Here is a 16825-nt window from a genome sequence, read left to right as displayed (position 1 = left end):
ATAAAAATTACACAGCCTAATTAATACAAAATAATTTTTGAAACAATATCACAAATTTCTGAATCTTTGACATACCACTATTTTAGCAACAAGTACGGGCATTTTATGCTTTTCCTTTATCCAACACTAGTACATGTTCACTCCATTTTTTCTGGAGGATACTCTTATTTTATTAATTATCATTATGTCAAACAACACAACTTACCAAACTTACGAAAATTAATACCTTCAGTATTTTTTAGCCTTGCATTCACTGCATGCATTATAAGCCATTGTTTATGAACAGACTTTGATACTTTAATCTGCAAATAAATATGGCACAGATAACGCAATGCTCATTACTGGGTCGATGGCATTACAAAACAAAGTGGTGACGCATATTTAATAACGTCAAATCATATCAACAAACAAAACAGGTAAGTAGCTAAAAATAGATCATTTCCTCAGATTTTGTCACGCAAAAGGCCATCGTATACAACAAACTCTTTGTAATTTTCTTTTCCAATTTCTTTCTGTACGTGTATTTTTATTGTATGTCTCTGCTTCTTATTGCAAAATGCCATTAAGTGGGTACATAAAACAAGTTCTACAGGATAAATAAAGATATAACAAACAAAACTTCTCTAAAATCTGCATAAAGCCATTTTTTAAATAATCGATAAATTCCAGAATATCTTAAACGTTGACATTTTCATGAAACATTCCTGTCCAACAAATGGATCCAGCATTCGCTGACAATCACATTAGTGCAATGATCATCAACTTTTCACAATTTATTTGTTTTCGTCCATAAATGTTCTAAAATTTCTTACGAAAAACGTTGGTATATATAGTCAAATGTCCACTTGGAGTATAACCCGACACATAAATTACTGCCACATTTTTTTTAATTCTTAACATATTGACAAATTATTAATTTCATATTTCTTCACAGATTAGTTTACTCAAGCTGAGAAGGCTCAGCCATTGTGATCAGTAACATGCTAATGTGCACTGCGATTCTCCCATACATGCAAGACACAATCTCACAATGTTTTTTACATTTCAACTTTTGCAATGTGCCAAAGGTGCCTTACAGCTCCAAAACAGCATCTTAAAAAGGATTCTTTTAAAGATGTGGCCTACACTTTTTTTGTTTAAAGTTTGCATGATAAATTCCCATCAATCGATCTGAAAATATCAAATATCACAGACTGAGAGATCAAGTATAATTGATTTGACATGAATTACTTAAGCTCAAGCAAATTAACATACAAGTGTATAAAAATCTATTGAAAAAGCAACTCAATTTCCTTCCGTTAATCAGTGATACTGAAATGTAAACAAACCACCAATGTAAAGCTTCAGTGTTACTATTATCTCTCAAAACCCAAGCTACGTATAAGTTTCTATCAATAATGTCATTTAAATATTGCTGACTGTAAGTAAACTAATTGCTTATGGGTATACAGCAGGTAACGAAATGGCAATATCACTTGGTTTAAATTTTAAAATTCAACTGTAATTCCTCAGGTGTGCAAGGAGAAAAGGAACCACAGAAAGTGGCAAACGATGTCGGAACTTTGACAAGGCAAAAAGCAACTTTTCTAGGCATTGTTGACATGGTACTTTCAGGAGAGAAAGTTTTCTATTCCAAAGCCCTAATTTTTAAGGCGGTTTTTTTGATTGAAGGTGAAAAACTAACCATAGCGCATGCTGTTTTTCCGCTACGTTCAGAAATTTCTATCATTTGATTGACAGCGAGCTAGTATCTATAATTCCAAATCTCATGCTACCCAGGAATTAAATTTTAAAGATACTATCTGTGCTCTACTTGTTCCCAGGTTATCATTTTCTCCCATATATTAATATATTTCCCGTTTTGGTGAATAATTTTGCGCTTCTTTATATTTGAAGGATTGTATGTCCATAATATTTCATGGGCATTTAAGACATTCCCTGCCCTACCAAATAAATAATATCCCCAATAATGTAATTTCTACCCTCCGTATTACCAATTCCTCCCACATGTGATGCGATCCAGCAAATTGAGTCACTTGTCGGCAAATACAAAATTCAGTTGCAAGTCATATGTGCCATTTTCAGAACTTTATTCTCATGAAAAATCCATCACCAATGGACTTCAGTCTGTTAGAGAGACTGAGAGATACAGTCCAGGGATGTAAGTAACCCTGAAGAAAAAATACGGAAAATACGGAAAAAAGCGCGTAAATTCGGGCTAAAAAGCCCAAAATGGGCTGAAAATAAAAGAAATTGCGTAAATCTGGACTACAAAAAATACAGAATTCTGTAAAAATACAGAAAACTTACATCCCTGACAGTCATTTTAGTTTTGTTCAGAATAAAATACAAAAAACTTAAGCACTATTATTGGCTTTATCTGATAATCAATATTAGCAACAAACAACTCACTTTAGCTTTGATCACATCACATGTTTTGTATTTTGGTGAAAAGTGTTTCCTATATTTCACACTTATTTCATTAAGTTACTAAACACTCAACTCAATTAGATCCAAATTTCATCAGATTGAAGTTCTGACAAATTTAAAATGTGCAAATCATTATCACAACACGCTGGCTGTAAATCTTCAGTTACAACCATATTGAATATTTGAATTACCCCATCCCGTTGCATGTAAGGTGGCACATGGAATTGGTGGTACGTGAAACTTTTCAATTAATACATCTTTGTAATATGAAATAATTGGCATAAGTTTCAACACTGTAAACTTTGCTAGCTGCAATAATACTATTAGCAACTATGCACTGCCTTCTGTAACTACAACCCCTTAATCAAACCTTGATACAAACAGGGCCTGCCTGCTGCTAATTATACGCTCCACCATTCCTAACAAAGCCTCAAATTTAATAGCGGGTACAAAGCTGCAATTATAGATGATTATAGATCATTTCCGGAAAGCAATCTTTAAGTAGCTCATCGGTGGTGGCTCAAACATGGTCTTGGCATCAGTGTGACCTTGTTTTTGTAGCATTGCTTCGCAGCTGCAGCACTCTATTTACGCTAGAAGAGTTTACATATGCCACCTTAGATGGAAAAAAACTTACAAACACTTGTTCAAAAAAATTAAAGGCCTAGAACAAGTGAAAGGTACAGCCACTAGAAACTTCTGTACCTAATATATCTTTGAGGTCACATGTTCAATTTTCTCAATGTGACCATATGATTAGTTACGAAATAATCTTCCATAATAAAATATTAAAATCTAGTGTCGATACGTATATCCACAGCAAGTGTAATCCACATGGGCTGATAGAATACATATTGGGTACTTGGCAACACGGTGATCGACCGCCGATGCCGATGTTCCCGTTGTAGATTCGTTGGACGACTTGGGCCATTGTTGAAGAAGCGAGCAGCTGGCTGCCAGGTCTCGCTGTTATTACAAGAAGTAGTCCGGGGTGCGACGGGTCACGTGTGGTTCTCCTCGCCTTGGAGCTGGGTCAAATTGCAAACTGAAATGATAATGATGAAAATACCAAACCTTAGTGAAGATTATAAACAGAATGATCCAGGCATTATTCCACACACTGCTATAATTGCATGCGGCCATGTCTACATCAGCCATGTGTGACATTCTACATGAATCGGTCATCTAATTTACTCTACTATCCCTAATGATGAAAAAGGAACTATTTCAAAAATCCACAAAATTTACTGTTTTATTCAAAGTAAAAATGTGAAAAAAAACTGACAAAATCTATGTCCAGAATCTAAGGAACTCAACTGCACTCCCAGCTCAGCTTGTGTGTTTCACACACAAGTTATCAAGTATGAAGTATCAAATGGTGTTTTTGGCACTTTTCCCCCTCAAGTTCTGCAAACTATCGGAACTGCCAGAGAATATTAGATACGGTACTAAACATATTAAAGTCTCTAAATGATGTACATGTTTATATCCTATCTCATTCATACACCAGAACAAGTCAAAATGCTCATAAACAGGGCTGGACTACCAAGCATGCCCATATTAACGTTTGAGTGCCTCACCATACATGTGCTAACATTAAATTCTTAATTGTGATGCGATCAATCGGTCAGAACTAGAAAATATCAAATTTTCAGTTTCTTATAGGATAGTAAAAAGCATTTACAAAGCTGCATTTTGCAGTAAACCCCATTGTTATTGAACAACCAGTTCCAAAGATATGAGCAACTAAAGAGTTTCCAAAACAATAGGAAACTAAGGAAATGTTATCTTTGTTTGGCTATACCTCAAAATCTATATTTCAGAGTTCTGACTGATTTTGCTTGATCGCATCACAACTGTGTCCCTATTTGATTGTCACTGCTAGCACAGTAATATACACACTTGCTCTAATGACACTTGGATGTACTTACAAGGAATATTTCAAAGCATCATCTAATTCCATTATGGCCGCTTGATTCCCGCAACGATAGCAGTAGTTGGGTGCGCTGAATATCGTCACTACATTACGCTCATGGCACCAGTTATAACCCTGTCAAGACAAAGGAAACAATGAAAATATGTATTGGGCGTTAATAACTAGATTCTTATCAGGAATTCGTAATAAGTTATCGTATTTCTACAACTTCGCTATCGGAAGACTAAATAAACGAAGTCTGTCTCAAAGAGCCTGTGCACGTTCATTAGCGCATCCATTTCAGCTGAACCGGCAATTTCATCTCATCTTTTTTTTTCAGTTTTCTGCTGTAAAATCAATAAATTCTGAGACATATTTTAAAGAAAATTTACTTGATTTGATACTCGCACACTTCCGTTGAAAGAAATACTATAGCATATTAGTATTAGTAAATTGTGTAAATGAGCCACAATTTTATGCTGTGTACTTTTGAACAATTCAAAATTTTAAGTTTTAAAAATCTGGTTGTTAGTTACTGGGCCAAATATAACTTCTTATATATTTACTCGGTTCTAAACGTGTCTTTAAAGTCAACCAAAGTGGCTAAACACAATGCCTAAGAGTTGGTAATTCCAAATACGAAAAATAAAAATAAAACAAATTGTCACTCAAATGAAAAATATTGTTATTGTGAATCTTGAAATCATGTGAAAAATATATAAATCAAGGCGATTTCCACTGAAAAAAATCATTACCGGTAAAAGACCTACAAGGGTTAAGTTATTGAAAAACCATACAGAGCATCAAAAATTGGCTAATGCAGATGATTTAACCAAACTAAGGCCTAAAAAAAAAAAAATTGTTTGATTGGCGTAACATAAAAGACATTTTAGGGTAGGTAGGTCGAGATTCTTTTTTTTTTTTTTTTTTTTTACTTTTTAACCTGTAAAATTTTGCTTTTTTAGGCTTTGGAACCTTTTATCTTCTTTTTTTTACAAATTTATTTACTTTTATTTATTTTTTTAAATTTTATTTATATTTTTGGCATTTTAGGGTAGGTCGGGTTACGCCAATCAAACAATTTTTTTTAGGCCTAACATTAAATTGTCCATAATAATTTTTTTTAAATTAAAAATTGATTTTTAATCTGTAATTTTTTTTAAACAAATCACATGATTTAAATCTAGCAACTTGACTCTTATACTGACCTCCATTACTAACTGATGGGCTCTCGATATGAGTGTGAGTCCATTGGTGTGATTGAAAGTTTCTGATATATCCTGTCCGAAAGTGTAGCCAGCACCTCTTGGTGAGATGCCCCAGCCGCCACGGTCATCTGGATCAGACCACAGCAGATCACACATGGGACCCTGAAGAACATCAAAGGGGAAAGACATTGGTGAGTACAATTTACATAATCAAGTACTGACTTACTTACATGAGGGATCTTTGATTATTCCTCCAACCTGCATAGTACCTCCAGAGGTATCAAAGTCCATTGCCTTTGGTACCCAATGCCTATGTGGGTGTTTCAAAATATGTTTAACTTTGAGCGTACATTGGCATGTGATTACCTGGCTGCACTTGAAAAAGTCAAAACGACCAGTTTACCATGATGATTAGTATCAATTGATTACTTAAAATAATACATTTTTGGCTAATGCTTCCTGGTCCATGGAAGAACCAGATCTGTAGCCTTAATCAGGTCCAATGTAGTGAATACACACAAACACATTCTTGTACTACACTACACTCTCTCATCCTCTATCACAATTTTCTTGTCTATGCTTTAATCTTACATTCTTTATTTTCACAAGCAATGATATAGGACTGTGCACGTCTTAATAAAAAAACATTTGATGCTGTTTAAGCCAGGTAGGGGCCACAACCAGCCATGGTTATCAATCTTGTTCAGTCTCTACTTTCTAGGATAACATAAAAGGATAAGATTCAAGCATGAAGCAGCTAAAATCACAATCAAACCAAAAGAAACTGTCAAGTACTTGACAAAAATCCATATTTAACTTGGAATTGACTTCTTTTTAGACAGAATTGGTACCAGTTCAAAATAGATACTGATACCGTTGCCAGGTTTGCCTTGTTTGGTAATGAAACACCTGCTTGTGCTATATTAAGCCTATCTGACCTTGAATCATACAGGAAACAAATACATGCAATACAAAAGGCTATGTTTCACAATTGATCACCCGCTGCCTCCATTGATTGCCTTACATAACTGATGACTATAATTGAGTACTGACTCAGAGTTGATCATGTGTGTGCACTGGTTCCATACATGCTGTCGCCAAATGATTATTTCATGCACTGCACATCCTTTATCTTCCTTGAAAATTCTACTAGATGATCACAATGATCACAATATCCTACTTAATATTACACTAGTCATTTCTTACCTCATGTGGTACTTCCTGCAGGCGATCCAGCGCCCGAATATGATCCAATGTGTCGATAGAAGGTGATAGGCCACCATGAAGACAAAATATCTGCCAGGAGGAAGAATGATACAAGTCTTGGTTTACATGGTTTACATTATGGTTATGTGCATGTATGATGATGAATAATAATATGATGATCATTTTGTATACATTTATCTCCATTCATTTTGCCTAACATACATAGTAACAGGCCAATTTACTAGCCTACACAGAACACTCATCAATCAGTATGATCACATATGGAGAAAAACAGAAGAATTTTATTCAATTGGTTCTAAATTGCGATAGTAAGGGGGAACAAATTTGTGATCCCCTTTTAAGGGTTATAACATTGATCAGCATTTTCAAATATTTCATTTAAATTCAAATAATTTATGAAATTAAAAAACACAGCAAAATCGAACAGAGGTTACCAGCCTTTCCACACCTTGTGGATGAATCAATACGGTTGCATTCAAGTTATTGTCAACTCACGGGGGCCAATCTGTGTAATCTTCACTAGGTTATCATGATTTTCTTCTATACTTGCAGGTCGGGTTGGGGTGGGTTATGGGATGGGGTCAATTCACATGCATGACTGGTAGAGGTCACTGGCAGATTCCCATTTTATATTGTTTTCAAAAATCTTTAATTGTACCCCCGGTAGTATATTATTATGTAACTGCCCCAATGGGTTGGAGTGGAGGAGTCGCACCTCTTGGTGACAGCAGTGTCTTGATGCTTCCGACTCTTCCAGATTAGCACAGCGGGTCCATTTTCTTTGTTTTCGTTTGTTTGTACAGCGTGTCCCAAAAGTAACTTAACATTGTGAATTGGCCATATCTCATATATTTCCTACTTCATACCAAAATGGAGAACATATTCATATAGATTGATCTTTTAAAATTATTATGATACCAAAAACAGCATTATTGATGACCCTTTGACCTTACTGTGCGACTGTACATATGTGTGTATCAAACCCACAAAAGCAAGCTCATGTGTTCTTTGTTCAAGAACACGAATGATGTGCTTCCCTGAACAATAGAGTTGGTTCACTCACTGCGCACACTACATTTATGAATGAACATTCATGGATTACATGGCTTAGCGTAAGCGTGACTGCTGTTTTAGATTATAATTAGGATATATTGACAATATTAAACTTTACTTTAAAACAGTTGAAGTGAAGATGAATTTCCTATAGATCAACGGATTCAGGTCGTATGGTTCTTTGCCGAGACAAAGTCGGGCAAACTCACTGAAGCAATGTTTAAGGAACAGTTTAATGTAAATTATGCACTACCCAGCCAAAATACAATCCAGCAACTAGTGCTGAAATTCCTATCAACTGGATCTGTTCATGATCTACTTCGGACAGGACGTGGAAGAACAGGAAGATCGGCTACAAACATTGATGTCATACGAAGAGCGGTGGCGAAAAGCCCAAGGCTATCAGTACGTCGACTTTCAATGGAGAACAACGTACCGCGTACAACTGTTCGTCGAATCCTCAGAAAAGATCTTAAGTAGTTTCCATATAAAACCCAGATAAAACAGAAAGTGAAGATTACGCATTGAAAACAAACAAACAAACAATCAAACAAACACAGCCAAATTGAACAAACCAGATTTTAAAATGATAACACGTTATATCGTGTTCACGTCTCAAATGACGAGACTTATTTTGCGTTTATAAAAGTGGGTTTGACGGTACGGTAGATATCCATTAATTTCATGCCAAAGGGTCATGACCACATAGGCATGTTTGGTATCATAACATTTCTAAAAGAATTATCTACATACTGTGCAATTTTTGTAACAACACTATTAACCCAACGCAAGTTATGACAAATTCACAGTGTTAAGGGACTTTTGGGACACCCAGTATTTTGTAAAATTTTCTAGTTTACTTTATGATGTATTTTAGCAGAATTTGTCAAACAAATAAAATAGGTAACTGATTTACCTACAAGATGGTCAAAAATGATGTCCTCGAGAATGTACACATGGAAGTGTTCAACAGAAAATTTGACTGAGAACTTGCAATATTTTGCATGGAGAGGAACATATCTTGCCCCATTAGATGTTTTGCATACACCCGCTGCATGATTGCTTGCTACATATTGTGCCTATGTTAAGGGGATACTACACCCATGTGGTAAATTTGTGACTATTTTTGCATTTTTCTCAAAAAATAATTACACACTGGTAACAAAAGTTATGTATATTATTGGGGCAAGGAATCCAATTACTACACTGAAATTTCAGTGACTCAAAACAAGCGGCTCAGTATATATGATAGGAAACGAGGTACATCCTAGCGGTACCTTATTTCTGATCATAAATAACAAACCGCTTGTCTTGGGTCACTGAAATTCCAGTGTAGTAATTGGATTCCTTGCCCCTATATATACATAACTTTTGTTACCACTGTGTTATTAGTTTTAAGAAAAATGCTAAAATAGACACAAATTTATCGAGGGGTGTAGTACCCCCTTAAGCGCTTACAGTATGTACATGTGGCATATATGCGCCAGACCTTTGAAACACACACAACTTTAGGACACAAGTCACCAGACTCTGTCTATACCTGACAGAGCCTTTAGAATGAGTACTTCCCCTTCCCCTAATTTTAGCACATACATGTAATTCCACTTGAAATCCATACAACCCCTATAGAAAATATGACTTTATCTCCCACACAGCAAGTGTGAATTTCAAATGGGGTTACCTGAAGGGGCGACTCCATTCGAAATCTACACCCTGTGTGGAAGATTAAGGTCATCCATAGGAGGAGTAAAGATTTCAACTGCAATAGCCCAATGCTACCACCACTAAGACACACTTAAATATCTTGCTTACCTGACCATCAACTAAAGCAGTGAGCGGAAGATAATCAAAGAGATCTGTGAAGTATTTCCATACATTAGCATTACCGTGCTTTTCGTGAGACACTTTCGTCAGAAAAACCCGTATACTTGTGTGATCTGTCTACTTTCGTGGTTGCCTCGAAGAATTGTTATTCTTTCTGGATAGCGTACCTGTTGTAAAGAAGACGGGGAAAGCAAAATCACAAACTTGTTCTTCATTCATTTATATTCACATGAGCACTAATTTGTATCTTAATTTGTTAAAGCATGTCTCCACTTTTATCAGCCTGCTCACTAGTATCCTCTTCAAATGACCTGTAGCACTTCATGTGGATAAGTCAAACAGATATAATTCCTCTCATTTGATTTAATTCATTTTATCACATGACAGGTCTGGCACACAGGGATGAAAACAAACACTGATAGAATGTCCTGAAACTGCTGCTACATTTCCTGAAAATGTGTATTTCCCTAGTACAGGGAGGATCCAAGCAAAATGTCCTGAAATCAGGAAATTTCCTGAAGATTTACATGTCAAGACATATCATTACAATAAATTGATTGGCACCCTAGATTTAACCTCATTTTTAACGCTGGTGCGTTTCACAAATTCCTGGAATGTGAGGCCGGAGTGCATTCCATGTGCAGGCTGTAAATGGATTGAAGGACTGTTCATGACTAACAAAACAAGGTTAGATTTTGGAATATGACGAGGTTGTGAGTTCTAACTGAGCAGACGAGGGTCAAGTCAGTCTGTCGCTGGTCAGGAAGTAGTTGGCATTATAACTATTGAGCATTCTCATAAAGTATTTGATGGAACATAGTAGTAGTGGCACCAACTGCTCTACGATGGGCTAAAGGCTGAATTTGGAGAGAGGAGGGTTCTTCCCCATGGAGATCTATGCCTGTGGAAAGCAGTTAGCTTTGACAGAGATGACAGTAGGAGTTGCTCAATGCTATGCCGTGCTAACATACTCCATCTTTGATCTACCTGTAATGTACATTTTCTCAATTTCTGTGCCATAATACAAAGATACTTTGAGTGATGGTTGGCCCGTCTCACTGCTGGTACAGTAGGTCAGCCTAAATGTACATGCTTGTTCCTGCCAAACCGATCCTGACCAGAATAGCTATAATCATGGATGATATTGAACAGCGCCAGATTTTTGTCTTCATGTTTGCAAGTGCTCACACACATCAAAAATGCAAAACCCATAATTCTGATAGAATTTTACAGTATTCAGTTCTCTCGAATTATACCCTGATGAACAACTACATGTATTATTTGCCCATGACTCACTCACCTTCAAACTAACAAGTAATGTAACTGTTTCTACTGAGTAGTAACCTCTGTCTACGTAGTCACCCATGAAGAGATAATTAGTATCTGGTGATTTTCCTCCTATGCGGAATAGTTCCATTAAATCGTGGAACTGACCGTGGGCGTCCCCACATACTGTAACTGGACATTTGACTTCTTGTACATTGGATTCCTTTGCTAATATATCTTTGGCCTGTAGAAAGAAGAAAAAAAGAGGGGAAATGGTATCAAATGAAGAAATTAATCTTTCGTTTGTACCTTACAGCATATATGCCTCAGTCAATTTTGACAAATATGGGGCAAAAAGTGGACAAATGCGCAAAATTTCTTTGTATAAAGTCAACCATGAATGATCTTCGATTTGTGATTTTTAAATTGTCTTTAGGTCTATAAGTAGTGATAGGCTGTACAGCCCAAAAAAGGGTGTTTCAAAAAGCTTAGGGTACCAGCTGAATTGAAGCAGCTAATCCTCCTGAGCATTTTGACACCTTTAAAAAAATAATTGGTTGAAAAATGAGACAGTGCCGGCCAAAAAACTACGCATAAGGGGGATTTCTTGGGACCCCCTGTTTTTCACTATTTTGACAATTATGGGCGTTTTCTTTGCTGTTTGTTGGATTCTAATGATTATTTACATGATTTTTGGGTCCCCTCATATATTTATGCAATTTTTACACAAATCGTATGTTTTGATGCAAAGTTACTGATAAATAACAACACCTGTCCAAATTTGAACTCTCAACCTTATTTCACTTTTGCGTGGTAACCATTTGAAAATGTGTAGAGACGCTTCCATTGACTTACATGTGATACAAAGTTCGTTGACCCCTGTATATTGCTATGGGCAGGTTACCCCTGTATTAAAAATTAGCGCCACGGCCACACCAAATGTGATAAATGACTGAAAATTTTAGAATATGGATGATTGATGATTATCTCTAGTATAAACTTCAAAATCAAAAATGCTTGCGAAAGGGGTCGCTAAAAGGTGAAGTGCCCTCACGGCCTAATTTTGCCCAAAACCGTTAATTTTAAGGACATGTAAAAGTTTCATTTGACACAAAGTGCATAAATGACCTTCCTGGACCTAAAACTATGTACCGGTACCGGTACTTAAGTAGATACCAAAAATGCAATTACATACTTTAGTCATCCTTAATGTGATAAAATTCCCTAAAAAGCCATATCTGCCCCCCCCCCTTGTGTGTCGTTATTTGGGCAGAACTGTCTCAATTTTTGGCCGATTTCAATAAAATTGGTGTCAAATTACTCCGAACAACAAGCTGCATCAAATAAGCTTGTATGCTGTTTGCAACTACACCCTTATAGTTATATTACAGCCTATCACTACTATAGGGACTCTCCAAATCCGCTTTTAAAATGTCATATTTTCCCCTTTTTGGGGGGGGTTAAAATTGACAATTTCCCACAAGCTTGCCAAATCTCCTGGGAAGAAGCTGCCCAATTTACACTTCTTTTCCCACTATGGAAAAGTTGGTAAAAATCACCTATGGATGACACTTGAGAGGGTGCCAAACTTGAAGGGACCATTTCTCGAAAACAACATGCATGATTCTATACGGAGCCTAGAGGCCTTTTTTGATCACTGTGGTAGGCTTGGGCGAAGGCCTCAACAAATTTGATTTTTTAGGCAATAGTCAAAAACTGGTTGCCCGAAATTTACCCCTATTCCCGGCAACAATTATTGACAAAGTCGCATGCTCATCATGCAGTGCATACAGTATCATATTTACAAATGTAAATAGTATTCATAAAAAGCACTACAACTAGAAATAAACATTTCATTCACTAACTGTTTGTTTCTTGTGGGAAATAATGTGTATTTTTTGTGAAATTTTGTCAGTAAAGTCACAGCGATTTACGAATTTCATCCGACCATTCAATCTCGATGTCATACATACATATCGTACAAATGTATGCCCAGCGCAGTCACGCCACACTCGTGTGACGTGCCCTGAACTCAAATAACTTTCGTAGCGACAGACATATTGCAGGAAAGCGTGCCAATTTAAGCTTCCTGTAATATCTATAGATTGCACATATTACATACGAAGTCACAAACTTACAAACTTCAATATGAACTTCAAATACACCAGACCAGCTGTTAATCATTACCGATCCTTCAGAACGTTTTACTCTTGCAGCTGTTTGATGTAAAATGCGACTTCGCTATCTCCATTTTCCCTATCGAAACGTCAGGCGTTGTTTACAATTTTACGGAAATGTGGAAATCGCCAGGCCTTCTTCTGAAATGCGCAAGGCATTGTGGGAAATTGTCAGAGCTGTGCACGTTGTGTAGCCTAAGTTCCTTGGCCCCAATCTCGAAACAATAAACATGGCGGAATAAAATGACCGTGCGTAAGCAGTAAAGGGACTGGTGGATCAAACCTATGTAACTCATCGGTCTGACAAGGTCAGGTCATTACGCATCATCAGAGTTGGTAAATACGTCATCTGCTTTAACGCCATTGTTGTAGCCGAGAGAGCAAGCGTGAGGTCTGGACACTTTTCGTGTTCTGGACACAAATTTGTCATAAATATATTGGCGATGTCCAGTATTTAAGGGCACTTTTTACATACTGTACGTTTGCTTGTGATAGGGTAGATTCGATAGCTGTACAAAATATCAATTTGATAATGACCTCAAATTGTTTACAAAAATATATTTTTCCATACGTTGTCATTGTATTTGTATCCAGTTGTTCGACGCATAGTACAAATGTATGTCGCATCACAGGTCTATTTGGTGTTACACGCTTTTCGAGAAAATCATGATTGAAAAATCTGAACATTGTGTCTTCATACCGTACTTAATTATTTTGCAACAGAAATAGCCATGGTTAATTATTGCCTCCTTTATATATCAAACAAAAAAAGGCCAAAGTCTGAGTGAAATTTACACATGTACGCCTACGGTACCGACCGTAGTCGAAGACTTAAAGTGCAAATTTAGAAACAGATTGTCAAGCTAAAGACGACTTCTAGAGATATCGACATCGACTCGATCGCGTCCGTAAGACTTACATACATGTATGATCATAACAATAACATGACGATTGGGAAGTCGACCAAGCCGAGCTGAAATTGCAACATGTGCGACATCGGTGGCACGATCGTGTTGCATTGCATGTTCTGAAACTGTAAATTTTCACACACACTACAACTGCTACACACGATGGTCGATGCACAGCCATGGTCGATGCACAGCCATGCAGTACACTACAGGCAATGACAGGGATGCATAGATCATTGCATGGTCATCGGGGGCACTCCCACTTTGGAGGTGACACGTATGTATGTAGGGCTGTTAAGACCCCCTTTTTCAGCATCGCTGTCACCCAAAGACCCCATATTTTTTTACGAACACATGCTCTGTCACCCGAAGACCCTCACCGAATGCCAAAAATCATGCTCTCACCCATTGACCCCATATTTTTTGCATTTTGCTCTCACCGAATGCCCCTTACAATACATACTGCGAAAGTGCCAGCCCTACACCTACTAGCTACCCACCCCGGGTCAAGTCCGCTGCACAGCCATGACAGCACAACGCATGATGATGATGATGATAAGTTTCATGGTTTATGCATGCACATGACTGCATGCATGTTGCCATCTATTTTCCAAGCTCAGTGAGCTTAATTTTAAATCAAAAAGTATGAATTCAATCAATGAATTTGAATGTTGCAACTGTCATGCATAAACTGGTATGCCATGCATAAACTGGTATGCCATGCATGAACATTTGAGTTTGACTTTTTATTTTAAATTTATTTTCTTCAGAGAGTTATTTATAACTTCATTTCTGATTTCATGTCATGATCATGATCTGATGATGATTGATATTGATCAGTGAGTGACAGAAAAAAATTTCAACACTGTCAGGCAGCAATATTCCACGATCTGATGACTGACATAACGCATTGGCACTGTATTGAAATATTAGCATGATTAGCACAACAATTAACATATCAACGAAGTTTTAGTGATAGTTTTCATCGATAGCGGCAACTCACCTTTTCACAGAGCTGTTTGACTTGATTTTCTTGCAACTGCTTGCACTCATTTAACTGTTCTATCCACGCGTCTAGCTCCTTTATTTGCGTTTTTTCTGTCATTTTGACACACGTGAAACGAAACGGTGATGTTCTGGAATATTTCGATTGATGTTTTATTGTATATACAACAAGATTTACTCAGAAAAATGTCAAAATATTACGGACAGATTAACGCCGGTATCTCACGCACGGCTTTACAAACAAAATGGCCGCTTTCCTATCTCCCGGAGAATGACGTCATTGAATTTGTAATTTCGAGTTGCGATTTTTTTTCTTTCCGTTCGCCCAAACATAGCACCCAAAGACGCCCAAATAGCTCCCAAAAACGTCATCCAGGCCTATCGCGAGCCGTACGGGTAATAAAACAATTATTACAAATCGCAAGCCATAAGAGTCATAATGCATTCGGCAACACGTCAATGAGAAAAAAAAAGCCCGGGAAAATAGTAAAAAAGAATCTCTTATTGCAGCAAAGATTTCGTGATCCTAGCATCCTCTTTTTATGACATGTTTCAATAGATATTCACGAAAAAAGCTTATTCCAAAAATTTCAGTTGATTCCGATTTTGCGTTTGCGAGTTAGGCCTAGGCCTATGCATCATGATTCAAATTTGACGATATTTTTGCTAAACGAATTAATCTGCAAGACATTTTTGGTACATAAACATTATGTAGCCAGAGGTTTCCAGTGGTATGATCTCAATTTTTTTGAAAAAAGTGGGGATGAGGCTGTGGATCTCGAAATGCCCTTTTAGGCCTAAGGCCAACATTGAAAACTTAATAAAACGTGAAAATGCATTAAAAAGAAAATGTGAAAACTTGCAGCCCACCGTCGTGACGATAACTTGGTGCAGTGGCGGACCCCCCCTGAATCCGCGCCTGTGGTGAACAACCCCTCTGCAAATGTCAGTTTTACCCGATTTGTTAAATCCAATTATGAGCGTAGGCCTACTGAAGGAACTGTAACAACTTGGATGGCAGTCACTGGAGGAGAGAAGAAGAACATGCTTCCCACACGGCGGGAATCGAACCCAGGCCACGGCGGTGAAAAAGCCTGATTGTCTATGATGTATAAGATCGTCCATGCCCATGATGAAATAGGCATCCCCAGTGACCGTTACCTTACGCCAGTTACCCGGCTTTCTCGCCACAATAATACAAAAAGGTTTATTCATCACCAAACTCGTATCCAGTGCCACAAAAACTCATTTTTCCCCCGAACCATTACCGTAAAATGGGGTAACTTCGGTCAGCGGGGTAACTTTGGTCGGTCAAATATATTTTTTTAAATGGTCATATTTTCGTACAGCAATTTTGTTTTTAGTCATTGGTGTCAATTTGTTAAGAAATATATTTGGAAGAAATAATAGTCGCTAATGTCCAATTTCCTCGAAATTTACGAAAATATCGGGATTTTTGACAAAAAATTAGCATTTTTTTACATTTTTTTCAGAAAAATTAAAATCAATATTTGTGGGCAAGGATGTGTGCTTGATTAATTTTGCAAGGGGTCAAATGTCACAAAAAACAACAACTTGTCCATATACAGCGAAGATCAATTTTTTTGATTTTTTTTTTCTTCATGGAATGTAGGCCTAGGCCTAATACTCTGATCAAAGTTGCCCCAAATGCGGGGTAACTTTGGTCAGGCTATTTTTAACCCCTATGGCACCCTTGCAAAATTATTAAAAAATCTTTTTCAACTTCTAATGTGATGAGATGATAGCGGTGGCAAACTTGAATAACTGATTCACGTTGATTAATGTGTGTTT

General features: G+C 37.0%; 1 protein-coding gene across 1 annotated transcript; it reads right to left on the bottom strand.

Annotated features, from left to right (window-relative positions):
• Positions 1–2321: 2321 nt before the first annotated feature.
• Positions 2322–15271, bottom strand: LOC140171471 (serine/threonine-protein phosphatase 2A catalytic subunit beta isoform-like). Its single transcript, XM_072194741.1, is given in 8 exon segments — positions 2322–3475; positions 4362–4480; positions 5554–5715; positions 6760–6849; positions 9646–9729; positions 9732–9824; positions 10958–11167; positions 15012–15271. Coding segments are annotated over 8 exon segments (933 nt in total). The 5' UTR covers positions 15114–15271; the 3' UTR covers positions 2322–3402.
• Positions 15272–16825: the final 1554 nt, after the last annotated feature.

This window comes from Amphiura filiformis, chromosome 15 (genome assembly GCF_039555335.1).
Source record: "Amphiura filiformis chromosome 15, Afil_fr2py, whole genome shotgun sequence".
NCBI classification, from domain to species: Eukaryota; Metazoa; Echinodermata; class Ophiuroidea; order Amphilepidida; family Amphiuridae; genus Amphiura; species Amphiura filiformis.
Note: the sequence above shows the minus strand (reverse complement) of the source record. Positions and strands in the feature narration are given on the sequence as shown.